This window comes from Sinohyriopsis cumingii, chromosome 19 (assembly GCF_028554795.1).
Source record: "Sinohyriopsis cumingii isolate HCF-2022 chromosome 19, ASM2855479v2, whole genome shotgun sequence".
NCBI lineage: Eukaryota > Metazoa > Mollusca > Bivalvia > Unionida > Unionidae > Sinohyriopsis > Sinohyriopsis cumingii.
In genome coordinates this window covers 3588213-3610521 of record NC_142979.1, presented here as the reverse complement: position 1 = coordinate 3610521, position 22309 = coordinate 3588213, and the positions used below count along the sequence as shown (strand labels likewise).

Here is a 22309-nt window from a genome sequence, read left to right as displayed (position 1 = left end):
AAGCTGACATCCAGGTTTTATCTATACTGATAAATACAGGTTTGATCATGAGCACTCAAATATTTTAAGTTATTGAATTTTTAATATCATAGTGTTTGCATTGGTTTACTATGGGAACTGAATTAGTACCGGAGACCTATACAGTGAGGGACCAGTTTGAAGTGTGTTTACAGATCAGTGCCCCAATTAGTGAGGGACTAGTGTATAGTGTTTACAGATTTGCATCTATCCTACATACATGTGACAAAACCAGGACATCAAACCAGCAGATTTCAACATTTTGATCAGCAGATTGGCTTCTAAACCATTAGATTGTTTACTGACATGAAGTTTACATGTCTATTTTTCATCAAGTCTCAAACAAGGCCTTCAAATGGAGTGTGTCTGATGCTCATATATGATGGTACATGTACCTGCATATGCCTGGTGATCTATCTATTATTGAATTAACAAGGTGTGTGCACATTAAGTGCATATACCTCGGGCGCCTGGTGATATAATTTCTTTCTCCATATATACTAACTTAAAATCCACTTTGCATGAAACACTGCAAACTCATGACCCTCTGCAAATTATCTGCACATGTTCTCCGTCTGATTTCCAAGCATTGGTCAATTAGTTGTAATAATTCATTGTTGCATTTTAGCATTGGAAGATGCACATTACAGTATTTTAACATGAAATGACCCAAAAAAGATAAAGTCTGAAATTAAAATAATTCCCTTAAAAGAACATCAAAATGCTTCCTCAAATGTTGCCAAAACATATTTTGGTTGGACTTTTTTGTGTCATCTCACCTCCACCAAAGGTCAGCTGATTTTTAATCAAAGACTCAGAAACCAACAGAAAAAAGACCCAGAAACCATACTTATAACACCTAAATAAATCAGGTTTTTTACTTGAAATGCTCCAAATTACAACAATAAGGTAATCAATTTATGTCTTTCTGTGTACACATGTCAGCCGTTGTTTGACAATTCTTAATCGGACTACTCAGCATGCATTAGTGTACCAGCTATTGCACTGATGGAAGAGTTTCAGTCCCCAGCAGACTGATTCAGACTTGTTTCCATAATATGTGGACAGAAAGTGTAAAAATATCTGGTTTTCTTCTTTAATTTTTTTTCTTCAAATAATCTTTTTACACCATAAAACAGTATATGTGGTAAATGGCCTTTAAAACATATTACTGTCCTACCACAAGTTAAATCAAATATGATCCTATCTGCCTAAACTGTCCTGCCACTAGCAGACTCAAAATATGATGCTGTCTGCCTGAAAACTCATTCTTAGTATTACAGCACAGACAATGATGTGCTAGGGAAGTATGTGACAGCAAATCTGGGTCCTTGCTGTATGCAAATGGATAAATGGTAGAGTTAAATACCAAAACACCATACAATAAAACTGCAGCAAGACAAAGGACATTCTGTACAATATATGTATAATAATGGTGATTAACAATACAATCTTATAAATCACGTATACACACTAGGATAAACTGGGATAAACACCATTCAACTCCAAAAGACAAATGACATTCCATGAGTCATAAAAGTGTCTAACAATACAATCCATTATCAATTAATCACCTCAGTTGGAGCAATATGTTATCTTTTCCACAATCTACAAATAAACTTTTAGCATCAGTTAAAGCAAACATCTGAATGAATACTTTTTTGTGTCATTATTAAATCACTTTATGGGTACACCTTCTTAACAGCCAAAAACCAATATATAACTTCAGTGTAAAACTAAACATGATAAAGATCATCTTAAAATATGTAACAGTTCTTTTAGAAATACGTACACAGGATTCGGAACAGAAAAAATCTAGATAGCAGATTAGACTACTGTAAATATGTACATAGTATACAATATCTGCAACAATGGTGTTATTAATCAAACACATGACAGTTGTAGATAATCATACTGAAAACAATTTGTTTAACTTGATAATGTCATTTTAACTTGATAATGTCACTGAAGCCACAATCATGTCTAATTTGAATGATTGGGATTTCTACAACAGAATTACAAAATGTAACAAGAGTTTAAAGACCTTGCACAAATTTTTGGATCAAATATGGATTATAAAATTGTAATCATACAAATTTAATCTTGTAAATGTGGTTAAGACTAAAACATCTTAAAAGTAACACTTCTTAATTCAAGTATAAAATGTTAATTTCAATGAAATGATAATGAAATAAATTAGTATTGACTAAGCTTCCATCAGTGTGATGAGGAAATGCATTCACTGAACATGAATGCCAGACTGCTTCAGTGACCCACTTTTGGTAGGGCAGTGTTGTACTCACCAAGATGTTCGTAATAAAAAGCTCCATCAATATGAAAGCCCTGCTGCAGTGACCTACTTTTGGAAGAGTAGCATTGTGCACACAGATATATCCACAAAGTTGCATGACTCCACATTCAAAATAGCCTAATAAACTTAGTCCATAAAAATGACAGAAGTCAATGAAGCCCCAAATATAGGTTACAGTGACCAAATTTAGTAGGTTGGTTTACATCAAGACACATCCACATGTAGCAGCCAACAATGGACTTTAACCAATTAACTGTTTCTGAAACCATTTGATAAAAACCATGATGATGGATGACATCTATGTTGGACAAATCAATAAGCATGAGGATCTTCCAGTTACAATGCTATGGAAGGGAAGAACTAAAAAGTTTCCAAGTTTTGGCTATGAAGCAAAGTTTTTAATCTCAATTATTTCTTCCTTGTTAGTTACAGTGCTATCAAGAATGCATTATTTTATGTCCAAGGAGATTATTCCGTTGCTAAAATATTTGTGTTACTTGGATTTGAGAATAAGGTTTTGCACACAAGGTGTATCACTGGCATTTTTAATGTGGTAAGCCAATCAAATCGTTAATTAGTTAATTTGCAACACAATGCAGGGGATGGGAGGTTGGGTTGCATGCTCCCAGGAAAACATTGCTAAATTTATTGCAAAATTGAGCATTTCAACTTATTTTATATTAAAACTAGTTCTCTATTAAGAGTTTGATTTAAATGAGTATAAAACACTATTTTTATCCTTCATTTAGGTATCATCACATTCAGCAGTGCTTCTTCACGTACATGATTGCATTAGTGTACTTGGAATGTTTCATTTTTTAATAGACAAAATTCTTAATCACCTTTTGTCTGAAATAACTTCTATGGCTGACTATCAGTAGTTAAGGGCAATTAGACAATTACTGTGACAAGATTACCAGTTCATACATCTATTTAATATTCTTAATTATCTTTTGTTTGCAATAACTTATATGGCTAGCTGTCAGCAGTTGAGGCAATTAGACAATTACTGTGATAAGATTACCAGTTCATACATCTATTTAATATTCTTAATTATCTTTTGTTTGCAATAACTTATATGGCTGGCTGTCAGCAGTTGAGGCAATTAGACAATTACTGTGATAAGATTACCAGTTCATACATCTATTTAATATTCTTAATTATCTTTTGTTTGCAATAACTTATATGGCTGGCTGTCAGCAGTTGAGGCAATTAGACAATTACTGTGATAAGATTACCAGTTCATACATTTATTTAATATTCTTAATTATCTTTTCTTTGCAATAACTTATATGGCTGGCTGTCAGCAGTTGAGGCAATTAGACAATTACTGTGACAAGATTACCAGTTCATACATCTATTTAATATTCTTAATTATCTTTTGTTTGCAATAACTTATATGGCTGGCTGTCAGCAGTTGAGGCAATTAGACAATTACTGTGATAAGATTACCAGTTCATGCATCTATTTAATATTCTTAATTATCTTTTGTTTGCAATAACTTATATGGCTGGCTGTCAGCAGTTGAGGCAATTAGACAATTACTGTGAGAAGATTACCAGTTCATACATTTAATATTCTTAATTATTTGTTTGCAATAACTTATATGGCTGTCTGTCAGTAGTTAAGGGCAATTAGATAACTACAGTGACAAGACAACCACTTCATACATCTATTTGATATTTTTAATCACCATTTGTTTGCAATAACTTTTATGGCTATCAGTAGTTAAGGGAAATTAGATAATTACTGTGATAAGATTACCAGTTCATACATCTATTTAATATTTTCAATCACTATTTGTTTGCCCATTTTCACCTAAGTATGTAACTCTGTTGTTTTTATGTTGAACACAATTTGTTGAGAGATGTGTGAATTAATCCATTCATGGTCCAACAGTTCCGCTTCATTAAAATGATATCTAAGATGCAGCTGTCATCAATTTAGGTATGAAATGTGTTCAATTTTGTTCAGTACAAGTTCCTTATGGGTTAAAAATACATCTTTTTTTGACAATTGTCATGTGTTATCTGATGGCGTTTTAATTTACCTCTAAAGTGGGTAATCATAAAAGAATCAGGTTGTGCTGGACAATCTTTTCACAGTTGAACCTGTCTTGAAAGAACACATCATATGCCTAAAGTCATGGTCTCTCAAGATAGGTGGTCTCCTGAGACAAGTTGTAACACTATATAATAAAAAAATCCATGCAATGAGAATCTGGTCAAGTTGTCTCTCATAGCGGTGGTCTTATATTACAGGTTTGACTTAACTAATTCATTTCTCCATTCTCTGAAAAGCTTGGAAATGCATGCATCTAATGTAGATGGTCATGTAGCTTTGTTTTGTTATTGGTTCACTTCAAAGGTGACAAGGAATGACATGGACCATGGCTTTAGTAAAAAAAACTGTTCAGAGCTATCTATGACATATTTAATTACGGGGAAAACCCTGTAACTGGAAGTTACTCTCTAAATGTACTGTCATTTTTGTTCCAAAATTCCATGGGAAATCTTCATAATCTTTTAATCATATCCCAGAATGAAATTACTCTAACTATGGATAGGAACTCTTGTAATGGTTATTATGTTTGGGAAAGAAAAACAATATAGAACGTTTTCTATGATTCATTTCCAAACTGAAATTATGTTTTTCATTAAGAATAGACCAAAAAACACTTGTATATGCTAATATTAACCATAAAAAGACTTTGAAACTAACCTAAATATAAAATTTAACAAAGATATGAGAGACAAATCAGGATGGAAGGACAGACAGATGACGCTGTATGTTCCTTCCACAATCCAGGCAAGTTCAACAATCATGTCATATTAGTTTATACAAAAATCTTTTTCCTATAATTAATTGTTCGATTAACTGCTCTCCAATGCATCTATCAGAAAAACAAACTCTCCAAAAAAAATGTTAGTTATTCTACCAATAATCCATGTAAGCTTTTTAGAAACCTCCAAGTCAAGAAACACTTATATGAAGCAGCATCATGTGACTGTTTTCAGCCAATCGTGTCAGAAAATGGAGTCAATTCATAACAATTGGAATTTCGATGTCAGAAAATGAAGGGATTCAGAGATTTGCTATTTCTGGACCTTACAGTACATTAACCTTCATGCATGTAATTTTATTTGGTACAAAATTTTTAATATCCTATCTTTTAATTCCTCTTCATAAAGTTGTTAATGAGTGCCTGTAAGTGAGGCCACTTTATCCTGAGGTATATTGCAAGCAAGGCTGTGTTAACAGTGTAGTATATTACAAACAAGGCTGTGTTATAATTGGTTAGAAGGATACAAACAAGGCCTTGTTACAGTGTGGTATATTACAAACAAGGCTGTGTTAACAGTGTGGTATATTACAAACAACGCTGTGTTAACAGTGTGGTATATTACAAACAAGACTGTGTTAACAGTGAGTTATATTACAAACAAGGCTGTGTTACAGTGTGGTATATTACAAGCAAGGCTGTGTTATAATGGGTTAAAAGGTTACAAGCAAGCCTGTGTTATAATGGGGTAGAAAGTTACAAATAAGGCTGTGTTACAATGTGGTATATTACAAGAAAGGCTGTGTTACAGTGCAGTATATTACAAGCAAGGCTGTGTTATAATGGGTTATAATGTCACAAGCAAGGCTGTGTAATAATTGGTTAGAATGTTACAAACAAGGCTGTGTTACAGTGTGGTATGTTACAAGCAAGGCTGTATTATAATGGGTGAGAAGGTTTTAAATAAGGCTGTGTTACAGTGTGGTATATTACAAGCAAGGCTGTGTTATAATGGGTTATAATGTCACAAGCAAGGCTGTGTAATAATTGGTTAGAATGTTACAAACAAGGCTGTGTTACAGTGTGGTATGTTACAAGCAAGGCTGTATTATAATGGGTGAGAAGGTTTTAAATAAGGCTGTGTTACAGTGTGGTATATTACAAGCAAGGCTGTGTTACAGTGCAGTATCTTACAAACAAGGATGTGTTACAGTGCAGTATATTACCAGCGAGTCTGTGTTATAATGGGGTAAAAAATTACAAATACAAGGCTGTGTTACTATGTGGTATATTACAATAAAGGCTGTTTTACAGTACAGTATATTACAAACAAGGCTGTGTTACAGTGCAGTATATTACAAGCAAGGCTGTGTTATAATGGGTTTGAAGGTTACACACAAGGTTGTGTTACAGTCATGTAGATTTCAAGCAAGGCTGTGCTATAATGGAGACTAAGCAAGGTTATGTTAAAGTTGGCTGTGTTACAGTGCAGTATATTACAAGCAAGGCTGTGTTACAATGGAGAGCTAAGCAAGGTTATGTTAAAGTTGGCTGTGTTACAGTTGTGTATATTTCAAGCAAGGCTGTGCTATAATGACTAAGGCAGAAGGCTACAAGCAAAGCTGTATTATTTTGAAATAAGGATTCAAGCAGAGCTGTAATATTATGGGGGTATATTACAATCAAGGCTGTTATAATGGGGTGGAATACAAATACCAAGCAGTTTAAGAAAAGCCGAACTACTTAGAACTTTCTCAAGAGGCAAAACAGTTGACTGAAGCAACTTTGTGAAATAGCACCACAGTATCAAGATTCTTCCATGGGCCAAGCAGGCTGAAATAGCACAGGTGGTCGGTGATGAACTGCAAAAGTATCCCCACCATATCGGTGAAACTTCTTTTAAAGATGCACCCCAGTATTATATCAACATTACAGAACACAGATGCCTCCAAGGTTAAGATGGAGATTGTTCTCCATGTGAGATCGATTATGCCACTTAACCATGACATTGAGGATAAATTTGAAACAACAACCCCATCGATTCATCAAGTGGTGCTCATATGATCTTAAACCACAAAGACAATGATACCATTAATGATGAAACTGATTAAGCTTTTACAAAAATTCTTGAAACACTGAAGAAATTCACCAATGCAGGGTCCAGATGGACAGTGGACAGATGCAATGAAGTTTAATTACATATTTCCTCGTTAAAGCCTTGCCGTGAATCGAGTTACATTCCAATGTCAGATTACTGCATGGTGAACAGTGATCATGAATGTGGTGCAACTTCATTATAATATATGCAATACCTAAGTCACAATCTTCAATAGCCTAGGGTCATAGATCCAATTCATTCTACATTAATCCACGGCATATGTAACAAGCTAAAACTGTTCTGGATTAGTGTCCTTTTGCGGATGAATAGTTAGTGTCAATACCATACCAAATTATTCGACAAATCAAAAACTTGACATGTTAAGTTTTTAATATGGTGACTTCCAAGGTTTCCACATGTCTTGACTCCAAAGCAAAATGTGTACAAAAGGTTTAAATTGAAGAAATTTACATGTGATGTGTCTTGTGGTCTACGGAGGAAGCTTTGATTATTTGCCACTATCTTCCCAGGTAAATGTAACAAAGAATCTGATTGGATCAGTTCCTTCTGCCTGCATCCAACCAAAAGATAGACACCTACTGTTCTGTCTAGCTACATACGCCAATGATTAATGAAGAAGGATCAATGACCCCTTGGGTAGCAAAAATGCCTTGACACTAAAATGAAGTGAAAAAAACATTATGCAGCAAAGTTAGTACTAAATTCATTCAACATGCAATTAATGGGATCCATGATCTGCATTATACAATGGTTCAAAGTATAATGGGGGTGGGGTATCTATTGGTCAGGGACAAGTGTACCACATGTAGTTATTTATAATTGAAGTCCAACTGCAAATAACATAGACCCTGATCTGCAACTGCACAATGTGTCAGCAGATTAGGGTCTATGTTGTTTGTTCTATGGATCACTTTTAAAAAACTGTATACACCCAGATCTGCCAGTGCACTGTGACGGTAGATCTGGGTCCATGCAGTTGGAGCTGAATTACATGCTAGTACAAACATCATGGCTCATCTAATTAGAAAGCATTTTTTGACTCCTGTCTATAACAAAGCATCATAGTTTGACTCACCTTAACACAACATTGATATGATCATCAGCTTCATCCGAGGCATCTGTGGGAGCATTTGAAGAAAGAGTTGTGGAGCTCCTGAAAGAAAAGGGTACAGGTCTTTCAACCATCTTCTGAAGGTCATTAGTTCTTTGTGTCAGCATGAATCACCTTCTCTAAATATGACTCAATCTCAGTAACTTAGTCTTTTAGTTTCCATGCATTTCACCATTATTTTCTTGAATGAAACTTTATTCCTCCGTTTTTTAATAGCTCAGCTGGACAAGTTGAAACTAGTCTTCCCTTAATGATATGTTCATGTTTATCTACTCATTCATCCAATGAATTTTTTCTTTTTTATGATTCCGTTTTAAGAAATATTATTATACACACTTTGTCATATCCACATATAATCTGGAAGGTTACTTGGTGCAGATTACTATTTCAATATTTTCCTTTTCAAAATCTTTACATGTTAGTAAATCTGTAGAATCATTCACAACCCTTGAAATAATATTCAAGATCCATGAAATATTATCATTTTTTAGGTGTTTCTTTTAAAATTCTGGTGGAATGGTTCATTCCAAGAGCTCACTTAAAAAATGTTTTGTTATATGCATTGAAGCACGTTCTTTAATATGCATAAATGACATATCACCAAACTGCAAAGATATTTCCAAAAGTTTTCAAGTACAATGGATTAAACATAACACCCCATGATTTAAACTGAGTATCTCTCAACAGTCATTCAGGTATATTCTCTTGAAACATTCATCTTCTATAACCAAACGTTTGGTTTAATCCATACTTGATCCAAAAAGTACTTTACAAACAATACACATAGAGCAGACGGTCTTTGGATGATGGTTTTTCTTGCTAGGTAAACTGGTTTCAGTATACAGCCATGTATCTCATTTAAGATTAAACACTTTGTTTACACCGTCGCCTTTGCACCATAAAACAATTAAAGTAATTGTTCTTGTTCAATATCTTTGAATGCCGAGGCTCGTATGGGTATTTTATAGATTTTTGTAATGATCATTGAGCCTGACAGGGTGAGTTGACCTTAAATCAAACAAGTCCTTTAGACATAGTCATTGGCTTAATGTATTGGAAAAGAGACTGGAACTGAACGCTGCTGATAAGAGATAGCATATCTCCGTTGTTACATCTATACTGAGTAGAAAGGACATTATGGATGACAGATTGATGGTCATCCAGGGGAAAATATCTTGGTTTATGTTGTGTGGGGGATTTTATATGTCAAGTGTTCCCCAAATCTATAATTTTCATGATGCCTAACAACAATTTCCTGCTTTGGCATGACTCAAACTTAACTGTGCTGTTTATACAGTATTTATTTCCTTACGGTTTATTTGGGCTTGTAAAAGCTGGAGGCCAGAGGGGTATTCAATTTTTGTCAGTGAAATAAAGTGTTTAGAAAGATTCATGGTAACTTATTCAATTTCATATCATGCTATGTACAAATGCATATTTAGCTGAAATTTATTAAATCCACATCATGCTTGGTATAAATGCATGTGTTTAGCTGAAATTTATTAAATCCACATCATGCTTGGTATAAATGCATGTGTTTAGCTGAAATGTATTAAATCCACATCATGCTTGGTATAAATGCATGTGTTTAGCTGAAATGTATTAAATCCACATCATGCTTGGTATAACTGTGTGTGCAATGAGCTAAAATGTATTAAATCCACATCATGCTTGGTATAACTCTGTGTGTGTTTAGCTGAAATTTATTAAATCCACATCATGCTTGGTATAACTGTGTGTGTGTTTAGCTGAAATTTATTAAATCCACATTGTGCTTGGTATAAATGTGTGTGCAATGAGCTAAAATGTATTAAATCCACATCATGCTTGGTATAAATGCATGTGTTTAGCTGAAATGTATTAAATCCACATCATGCTTGGTATAAATGCATGTGTTTAGCTGAAATTTATTAAATCCACATCATGCTTGGTATAAATGTATGTGTTTAGCTGAAATTTATTAAATCCACATCATGCTTGGTATAAATGCATGTGTTTAGCTGAAATGTATTAAATCCACATCATGCTTGGTATAACTGTGTACGCAATGAGCTGAAATGTATTAAATCCACATCATGCTTGGTATAAATGCATGTGTTTAGCTGAAATGTATTAAATCCACATCATGCTTGGTATAAATGCATGTGTTTAGCTGAAATTTATTAAATCCACATCATGTTTGGTATAAATGCATGTGTTTAGCTGAAATTTATTATATCCACATCATGCTTGGTATAAATGCATGTGTTTAGTTGCAATTTATTAAATCCACATCATGCTTGGTATAACTGTGTGTGCAATGAGCTAAAATTTATTAAATCCACATCATGCTTGGTATAACTGTGTGTGCAATGAGCTGAAATGTATTAAATCCACATCATGCTTGGTATAAATGCATGTGTTTAGCTGCAATTTATTAAATCCACATCATGCTTGGTATAACTGTGTGTGTGTTTAGCTAAAATTTATTAAATCCACATCATGCTTGGTATAAATGTGTGTGGGTTTAGCTGAAATTTCTTAAATCCACATTGTGCTTGGTATAAATGCATGTGTTTAGCTGAAATTTATTAAATCCACATTGTGCTTAGTATAAATGTATGTGTTTAGCTGAAATGTATTAAATCCACATCATGCTTGGTATAAATGCATGTGTTTAGCTGAAATTTATTAAATCCACATCATGCTTGGTATAAATGCATGTGTTTAGCTGATTATACAACACACCCTCACTAAAAGGCCTTTCATTATAACATTGCTCCTTTAATAAGGCTAGTACGGTAATGGATCCCAATGTACTAAGTGGCAGTAAATTTAAATCATGTACTTATTTTTAAAGTGGTCTCACAGTAAACTCTATGGTTCCTATGGACAGTGTTATTATCAGTATTGTATTTGCATCATGTACTTCATTATAAGGTGGTCACACAAACAGGCAATATAGGCAATGATTCCTATGGACAGTGTTATAATAGTGTATTTATATAATCTACTTCATTTTAATATGGTCTAACAAAAAGGCAGCATATTCTATGGTTAATATAGACAGTGTTATAATGAATAGTGTATTTATATAATCTACTTCATTTTAACATGGTCTAACAAAAAGGCAGTATATTCTATAGTTAATATGGACAGTCTTATAATGAGGAAGTACTGTATTATCCATTAATGGAAATGCAACAGTTGCAGAAAACTCAACTTGTGGCCTTAACTTTTCTTATTCTCCAAAGACAGTTTAAGCACGCTAGTCATGAAAGTCCATGCCTTACCAAATTTAACTGATATATTGTCAAATCTGAGTTATATGTATATACGAGAAAAAAATCTTGATGCAAAATAAAAAAATAAAAATAATAAACACATGTGAAAAGAAAGAAAGAAAAAATAAGCATGGAAAACAAGTGCACTTTAACAGTCTGGTATTTTTTGTAACAAAACATATAGGTACATATATGCATGTTAAATGTCCATGACCAAATTTTAATCTGACAAATTTTTTCAACATAAATACTGCAAGTATTTGTTATTTGTAGGTGGAACATTTGTCACAGATCCTAAATTTATTCTGCGATATGCAAGTGAAATATTATAATGCTTTTAAATCTAAGGTTGAAAAGCCTAACTTCTGAAACTGTTGTATAATGACAAACATGTATTTCACTATCAATAATCAGCATTATAAACAAAAACACATTTAATAATTAAGTATGTGCACTAATTATCCATAATTACAGAATTTAAAAATTAAGTCAACAACCAATTTGTCCAATATATTAATTAAAGACAGGAAAGTCATATTTTCAAAAATGCATTTCAAAATATTGATGAAGGGTCTACTGGCAACAGTAAAAAGCCTGAATGTTTTTATTTGGCTGAAAATTTAGATTTTATAGAACAGTGCAAAAATGTGTAAAACCACAACTAGAGTTGATTATTTGATTAACCTATAAGGTCTTAAAGCGCTGGGATAAATTTAATGTTCAATACCTTCTAGTACATGTACATAGAAATCAATTTATCTAGCAGGCATGATTGACAGATCACAGATTTTGACTGCCACATACCGCAAGTGACCAAATATCAGTCATAAGCTATCTCAAGCATTATCGTATCTAACCAATGCCAAACAAGCACTTACAAAAGTAGCAAGCATTAAAATTGTACCCTCAGATTTGACCTGAATTGCCCATCAATTAACTGTTTTGAATTTTAGATACAGTAAGTAAGCTTATTGAAACATAAAAAAAAATTAAAAAGACAGTGGCATAAAATACAACTTTTGGGTTAAATTCAATAGGATAATGTTCTGAAAGAAAAAAAATCATTTTATAAACAGTTTGTTAGAAAACTAGTGCAGTGCATAATGTTAAAATTGAAACAACAATTAATATAACCAATGTTTTCACATTTGTTACATTTTATACCTCCTGTGAATGTTTCTATAATAGCTTATATATGCATTATTATCAAACTTATATATATATATATATATATATATATATATATATATATATATATATATATATATATATATATATATATATATATATATATATATATATAATGCCCCTTGAATTCAATCTTCTAATTTGTGGCTGAGTGCCTGGATAAGTAGATAAGGGTACTTGTGCATGAGAACTGGGCAACAGAGGTGAATACTAGAGGTTCATTGCAACTTAGAATGACATACAACACTCCAACCTGTCTGATTATACTGATGTCATCTGTGTAAATTTCTTTTCTATAATCATGTATCCAAGCATGTAAGATAAGAACTTTTCTCGCTGTCTGGTATATTATAGGTTAATTTTATCTTTATAATTTAATGTATACACTTTGAATTTCTAAAGAGAAATCCAGTGGGTTTGTGCATAAAGCTGAGCATTAAATTCTCTTTGCCTAGCAAAATGAGTTTTTTTTTAAATGATGCAGCAAGTGTGATGATGATGATGACAGTAATAAAATAACCAACCTTTTTTTGTAAATTGTTTCCATTTCAAACTGAATCCATTGCAAAGCTCTTACCATTCTGACACAGACTGCTCTAGTGGCCTAAGTAGCTAATGCATCTCCCTCAGAAGCTGAAGGTCATGGGTTTGAACCCCAGCCAAGTCATACCAAAGACTTATAAAAATGGTACTAGCAGCTGCCTTGCTTGGCACTCAGGATTAAGAGGTTCGTGTTAGGACTAATGTCAGCCTCGTGTCTGGATAATGTGACTGGGTGAGACATGGTGCCACATGATTGCGGCATGGTGCCTCAGCGGCATGGTGCCTCAGTGCTAGGCATCACTATAAACTGCACACAGCAATATGATTCAAATTGTAAAAGTGACATTAATAATCCAAAACACACATACACGCTATTCTGACAAAATCAAAGATACACACAAAACTGAACATGCTTCCATATTTATATAGTTAAGGAAATTACAAAACTACATAGTTTTATTTACTGACTGATTATTAACAATGATAATCTAGATCAGGGGTGCACAACCTTTAATGACCAAGGGCCAGATTGCATTTTCTAAGACCACTTGAGGTCCACAAACACTAATTTCTTTAATATAATTACTGTTCATGGGCCATATTTCTGTGTTGTTTTAATTTGCCCTGAGGGCCGGACAGAACATATTCATGGGCCGGATCGGATATTGGTTTTCTGTTCAATAAGGGTGATTTTTTCTTAGCCTGCTCTAAGTTGCTCCTTATAAGAGTGATAAAATATTTTAAGAAACTTCAAAATGGTCTCAATATAAGGTCAAATACAGAGATATTTAAAGTTTTTACCAAAATTTTTTATTTTAATTTTTGTTTAATGAATTGTCCATATGATGCCATCTCCTATAAAACAATATAAACTTGACTCTCACTAACTTCAAAACTTTGATGCCAAAAATATTAAGTTGTGATCTGTAATCTACAGTAGTTGAAATTATGGTAATGAAGTAAAAGAACTGCTCTAACATTTTAAATTTCCACATCGATCTTATACACTATTAGAAAAATCCTATCCTGGTCAACTTGTTAAAAATTTAATAAAGCAGCAAAAAGATGACCATTAATTTTCAAACCAATGTGTCAAATAATCAAATAATGGAATGATAACCCTTATTTCAAGTTTTAGAACGATACGTCTTAGTCATCGTAACCATGTTAGGACTGAGTTAGAATAATCTCTACGTACATTTAATACCTAGGCTGTAATCTTTAGTTAAATATTTACCATGAGAGTAAGTACAGTTTCTTCGATTATCCGCAGAACATAAATGACTAGATCAAATATACCCATGATACATCTGTGAGAGGGCAAATGTCACAATTTTTAACAATCTCTGGCTTTTTTTTATTACCCAAGTGCAATTTCACATAGAACAACAGATTTTTCTGCAGTTTTTTCCCCTAGTGATATTTTGAACAAAATGAAAATACAAGAATTTTCATTGAAAGCTGAAAGCAGGAGACAAACCTATAAAAAGAATGAAACATGGACACCACTGTCGTGATTGTGCACACATTCCACTCAATCTGCAACTTGTTTACACAATGTAAAGTGAACACACAGTAAGGGCCTTAGCAAACACAGGGCCCTATTTAGATCATTTTGGCAGGGCCCCCTGGATTTATGCATGGGGCCCCCTGTGTGCATGGCATTTGGAAATAAACTATTAAACAAGTTTTATATGATATTGAACTCAAAATTTTCTTCCATAGCTTTAAAATTACTTTCTCTCAATAGATATATTTTTAAAAATTACTAACGCACTGGGCCCCTATAAGCGCGGGCCAAATCAGTCCAATCAGTGTAAGGCCAGCTCTGTGAACACATTATGGACTTGCAATTTGCATCCCAAGCCATAGGCGAAAATCTGCTACACACTAAATCTGTCATATGTAGCTGAATGTGATTAGATTTCCTCCTTTCTAATGAATAGGCATAATTAATAATTGCAAGTGGGAATAAAAACTTTCTCAGAAAAGTTGACCCACCATGACCTTTCTGTTTGATTGAAAAAACCAATCCAAGTTTCTCTGCCAAAAAAAAGTGACTTTAATGAGTGATGAAAGGGCACTTTCTTTGAAGTGTGAGAGCTTGCTTCATTGTCTTTGTTGATAATGTATTTTTGTTTCTGCATATTCATGATAAGTAAGGAAATCTTATTTCTGGCACCCACTGGTAAAAAAGGGAGCATTACAGATTTGCTCTCAAACCTTATGTGTAATGATCCAATCAAGACTGATGACCTTGATAAAAAATCTTCACACTATCCACTGATAATCAAACTTTACACAATATTTTGTCAAATATCACAGCCTAGAAGATAGAAAGTGTCACAGATCTAAATTATCTCTGCCCGGACTGTATCTGTATAAAGAATTGTTGATATCAGTTTGGGGAGGGGGAAAAAATAGCAAAATCTAGACCCCATTATGGTTTGTTTTCCGACAATGGATATATAAATGTTTTGATCTCATTTACTGTGAAAGTAATGATGTTACTGAGACTATAATGTTGAACAAGACATCAAAAAGACACGAGGTTTGTATAAACTAAATTAGTATTAAAACATTCTGAGTTACATAAAGTCTAACTTGTATTTTCTTCATTAATTTACCTTAATCAATATTTACTGCACCATCCATCACCCCAAAATTTGTGTGTCTCATCTTTGTTTCACTTTGTTTCCTACATAGGTCATTGTTTGGTTATTTACTGCATTGCAATGAAAGCCATGGTAGACCGGGTGGCCCAGACTTGGTCTTGAATGATCTCAGAAATCTAAATGATAGATATATCTCCCTGAATTATGGACATGAATGGACCATGATGCACATTAACATAAAGCTCGTAGATTCCAGTCTAGTTCATGGAATACATGCCATCAAGTACATTCCAAATCAAGTTCATTGGGTAGTCCATTCAAAACAATATGATCAGCTAGCTATCAATATAGTGCAATCAACAAATTCTGCTTTATTCTTGAAAATTACTTGCACTATGTGTCTTATGGGAGTTCTGAAAAAGCTAATTCTAAAAAAATTAACTTATGTGCAAATATGTCAAAAATCAAAGAGTTTAAAGTAGCCATCCTTGCTTGGAAGTCTCATCAATATTTAGGGACTGACCTATGCTTGTTCCAACTCACAAAACAGCATTCAAAAATGCACATGAGCAGATGAAATGAACTGAAGCTTTGCCTGTAACAGTTGAAAGAAAAACAAAGCCTATTGTGGCACTCCTCTTGGTCTATTGTTAGTGCTTCAGATCACAAATACCATATGTACTCATTTGAGTCCAACTGTAAACAACACAGACCCTTATCATCCATTTCATAATACACTGGCAGATTTGGGTCTGCTGTTTGTTCTATTAATTAAGCTTAACAGACTGCACATACACAGATCTGCTGGCTTATCATACAATGGTAGATCTGGCTCTATGCTGTTTGAAGTTGGATTTGAATTGTCTGTAATGATATCTGGTACTTTACTAAAACTACTCACTACTTTCCAACTTTATTTAGTTGTTGTTGTTGTTGTTGTTGTAGGGTTTAATGCCATTTTTCAGCACACGATAGGCTATGCATGGCAGCCAGTATTAATGGTGGAGGAAGAACTCAGGAAAACCCCGGAAAGAACCACCGACCCACGAGAAGCTACTGGCAAGCTTTCTCACATACCCACATTAGCCGAATCCGAGACTCGAACCCACGCAGACAGAGGTGAGACGGCAGTTATCCGTAACAGACAGTGCTTTAGACCACTCTGCCACTCGGGGCCCCCTTTATTTAGTTAATGGGAGATACAGTACAAGTAGGGCTTTCTGCAACAGATATTGATTTGTTTTTGAAGAAAACTTGCAATAAAAATGGTAATTCTTTCACTTAAAATTACCTTTTAACATAAACAAAAAGAATATTACAAAATATCATGTTTGTGAAAAGCCTTATTGAAGAGAATGGTTTGATTCATTTCTTTATGGCACAGAAATACTAGTGCTAGGCAATGTGAGTGAAGTACCTTGCCAAGGACACACTGCAGTAGCTGATCCAGGCTGGTCCGATGACAAGATTCAAATCCTCACCATTCTGGAGTCAGCATGCTAACCAGTGAACCACTGTGTGATCACTCCAGTGGCCTTGTGGTCAGAGCATCCACCATGGATGCAGCAGGTCGTGGGTTTGAACCCTGGTCGAGTCATACCAAAGACTTACAAATATGGTACAAAAAAGCTGCCTCGCTAGACGGTCAGCATTAACAGGTTAGTGTTAGGACTGGTGGGCCTGGTGTCAGGATAATGTGACTGGGTGGGATATCATGCTACATTTCTGCAGCATGATGCCCCAGTGCTAGACATCACTATAAACTGCCACACTGTGGATACTGTAGCGATATGACTGAAAAATTGTTAAAGCTACATTAAAAATCAAAATATTACAGACACTGAACCAATGCGACTCCCCTCTCATTTGAACAGTAAGAGTCAATATTGTGTGTCTATTTCTTAGTAATAGGTAATGGAAAAATTAAATTCATTTCCACAAAATCATGATCGTAATAGGCTTGATGCAAAAGTCCTGCATACCATAAGAGAAGACCAATGGAGGCAAGAGTCATGATGACTCGGGGGTTAGTGTGCTGTACTCACAACTGAAAGGGTGCAGATTTGAATCCTACCATCAGATCAAACAGGATCAAGTACTGTGGTGTGTATTAATGTGCAAGGTACTTTACTACAACTGCTCTGGCACTAAAAAAACCTTCTTGGGCAAGGTACTTTACTACAATTGCCCTGGCACTAAAATAACCTTCTTGGGCAAAATACATTACAATTGCCCTGGCACTAAAATAACCTCCTTGGGCAAGATACATTACAATTGCCCTGGCACTAAAATAACCTCCTTGGGCAAGATGCATTACAATTTTCCTGGCACTAAAATAACCTCCTTGGGCAAGGTACTTTACTACAATAGCCCTGGCACTAAAATAACCTTCTTGGGCAAGGTACTTTACTATAATTGCACTGTCACTAAAATAACCTTCTTGGGCAAGGTACTTTACTACAATTGCCTTGGCATTAAAATAACCTCCTTGGGCAAGATATATTACAATTGCCCTGACACTAAAATAACCTCCTTGGGCAAGGTACTTTACTACAACTGCCCTGTCTCTAAAATAACCTTCTTGGGCAAGGTACTTTACTACAATTGCCCTGGCACTAAAATAACCTTCTTGGGCAAGATACACTACAATTGCCCCGGCACTAAAACAACTTCCTTGGGAAAGATACATTACAATTGCCCTGGCATTAAAATAACCTTCTTGGGCAAGATACTGTACATTACAATTGCCCTGGCACTAAAATAACCTTCTTGGGCAAGATACATTACAACTGCCTTGGCAATAAAATAACCTTCTTGGGCAAGATACACTACAATTGCCCTGACACTAAATTAACATTCTTGGGCAATGTACTTTACTACAGTAGCCCTGGCACTAAAATAACCTTCTTGGGCAAGATATATTACTACAATTGCCCTGGTACTAAAATAACCTTCTTGGGCAAGATACATTACAATTGCCCTTGCAGTAAAATAACCTCCTTGGGCAAGATGCATTACAATTGTCCTGGCACTAAAATAACCTCCTTGGGCAAAGGTACTTTACTACAATAGTCCTGGCACTAAAATAACCTTCGTGGGCAAGGTACTTTACTACAATTGCACTGTCACTAAAATAACCTTCTTGGGCAAGGTACTTTACTACAATTGCCTTGGCATTAAAATAACCTCCTTGGGCAAGATATATTACAATTGCCCTGGCACTAAAATAACCTCCTTGGGCAAGGTACTTTACTACAATTGCCCTGGCACTAAAATAACCTTCTTGGGCAAGATACACTACAATTGCCCTGGCACTAAAACAACCTCCTTGGGCAAGATACATTACAATTGCCCTGGCACTAAAATAACCTTCTTGGGCAAGGTACTTTACTACAATAGCCCTGGCACTAAAATAACCTTCTTGTTCAAGATACATTACAACTGCCTTGGCATTAAAATAACCTTCTTGGGCAAGATACACTACAATTGCCCTGACACTAAATTAACATTCTTGGGCAAGGTACTTTACTACAATTGCCCTAGCACTAAAATAACTTTCTCGGGCAAGATACTTTACTACAATGGCCTTGGCACTAAAATAACCTCCTTGGGCAAGGGACTTTACTACAGCTGCCCTGGCACTAAAATAACCTCCTTGAGCAAGGTACTTTACTACAAATGCCCTGGCACTAAAATGACCTTCTTGGGCAAGATACTGTACATTACAATTGCCCTGGCACTAAAAACACCTTGGGCAAGGTACTTTACTACAACTGCCTTGGCACTAAAATAATCTTCTTGGGCAAGATACATTACAATTGCCCTGGCACTAAAATAACCTTCTTAGGCAAGGTACTTTACTACAATTGCCCTGGTACTATAATAACCTTCTTGGGCAAGGTACTTTACTACAGCTGCCTGACACTAAAATAACCGACCGCTCCAGTGGCCTAGTGGTTAGAGCGTCCACCTCAGATGCGGGAGGTCGTGGGTTCGATCCCCCACCGAGTCATACCAAAGACTTACAAAAATGGTACTAACAGCTGCCTTGCTTGGTGCTCAGCATTAAGAGGTTAGTGTTAGGACTGGTCGGCCTGGTGTCAGGATAATGTGACTGGGTGGGACATCATGCTACATGTCTGCAGCCTGATGCCCCAGTGCTAGACATCACTATAAACTGCCACACTGCAGACGTCATAGTGATATGACTGAAAACTTTTTAAAGCTACATTAAAAATATAAATCACACACACATACTAAAATAACCTCCTTAGGCAAGATACATTACAATTGCCCTGGCACTAAAATAACCTCCTTAAAGTACTTTACTGCAAGTGACTGTTAAATAACTAACTTTTGTCTGTCATAAAACAACAAAGCAAACCAAATCATTACTTGTCAGTTTTTTATTTTCAAAAACATTTAGGTTCATACAAAAAAATTAACACTGCCAATAATATAGCTTCATGTGATACACAATTAATGCTCAGTGATGATTTTCAAATCACTGATATCTTTAACTTCAAACCATAACTATTTTAGGAACAAAGAAACTCTACACAGTTGTCAAAGTTGGTCTGATTATATGTATTTAACTATTCTATTTTTTTCATACCAAAATAAAATGGATGATGTATCAAAAAATCAATATCACACTGTCATTCAAAACTGTATTGTCAGATGAACATCAGCACCATATTGTCTGAAAGTCTGTGTAGTTTTTATACCCACGTATAAAAAGAATCCAACTGCAAACACTATAGACCCTGATATGTCATCACACAGTATACCAGCAGTTCCAGGTCTATGTTGTTTGCTCTACTGATTTGCCTTACAAGCTGCACAGAACCAGACCTGCCAGCACATTATATGCTTTCTACAGTTGGATCCAACTTAAAATTGTAAATATAGTACAAAAATGTTATCTTTACAGAAGTATACTGTATTAAACAAATGGTGCAATGGACATCATAGTAACTGGCATGGATTTTAAGAAACTGTCTCTGCATTTCTCTTGTTTATTGGTTACAAATATGTCCACTGCTTCTTGTCCACCCAAGCTCTATCCTAAGTTTTCAATTGTTTTAAGCATCATGTACAAAGTCCCCATTTTATAAGCAGTGTATGCAATATCATTAGATATCCAACACTTGTACATTCAAATTAATGGTCAGGCATAATAAAAGTAAGTCCCCGCAGTTAACCTCTTAAAAACCTGCACAAAATTAAAGCAGGAACAAAAAGTTTAAAAAATCTTCCGAAGATTACAATATTTACAACCTCAGTCATCTGGATATCAAGGTACACATTAACCTGGAAAATACTTCAGTGTTAAATTATCATGCGGACCAAGTAAACAGCAGATACCCAGGGTAAGGTCAAGATGTTTCCACTATTTCAAAGAGGAATCATGTCAAAATGCTTTGTTTGCAGACCTCTCTTGATACAGGTAATCTCTACCAAAAGTAAATTTGTCAGCACAATTAGATCCTCTAGATACACACATATACATATGCTTTACCATATATCTACCTTTAAAAGGATGAATGGTTGATCAGAAACACTTAATTAAAAAAAGATGCAGCTAAATACAGATACGGTGCTGTTTCAATAATGCTGTTCACTGAAACCATGAAAGCAACCTTCATTATATTGAGGTCACCGTCATATGCTGAGGCACCTTCCAGCACTTCTGTAATAATGCATAAAACATGCCTCTAATATGGTATAATGGCCATCAAAAGCCAAGAGCTAAAATTAAGTAAAAATGTTCATTAATAATACTGCATACAAAAGTGTAATGATAAAAAATGCCTCCATACTTCATTGCTCTGGTAAAGATGTCAACAATGTTACTTATACTCTAGTGAAACATACTGAATTTTAACTACAGGTGTTCACGAAAGATTAACTACAGGTTTTCACTAAAGATTAACTACAGGTGTTCACTAAAGACTAACTACAGGTGTTCACTAAAGATTAACTACAAGTGTTCACTAAAGATTAACTACAGGTGTTCACTAAAGATTAAATACAGGTGTTTATTAAAGATTAACTACAGGTATTCACTAAAGACTAACTACATTTGTTTACTAAAGATTAGCTACAGGTGTTCACTAAAGAAGCAGAGGGTAACATGACAAAAATGGATTCTAATATTGACTGTTTCAGCTGTTTTTGGAGAAAAAAAAAATCAAATGAGCCATTTTCAAATTTCAGTCAAGATAATTCAAGTTATGAAGAGGGTCACAATGCCCAACTTCTGGTAACAGAAAGTACAATTGATCAATATATGACAGTATGACGAGTGTCACTTTTCAACAGATCAAACTTAACTATAAATTCATGGCTGACAAGTA

General features: G+C 34.7%; 1 protein-coding gene across 1 annotated transcript in view; it reads right to left on the bottom strand.

Annotated features, from left to right (window-relative positions):
- The window catches only part of LOC149775069 (kinesin-like protein KIF12), a 65857-nt gene that overhangs the window by 33937 nt on the left and 9611 nt on the right, over positions 1 to 22309 (bottom strand). The window contains exon 2 of the mRNA XM_089943343.1: positions 8306 to 8383. Within this exon, the coding sequence (XP_089799469.1) occupies positions 8306 to 8383 (78 nt within the window). The remainder of the gene's footprint in view (positions 1 to 8305; positions 8384 to 22309) is intronic.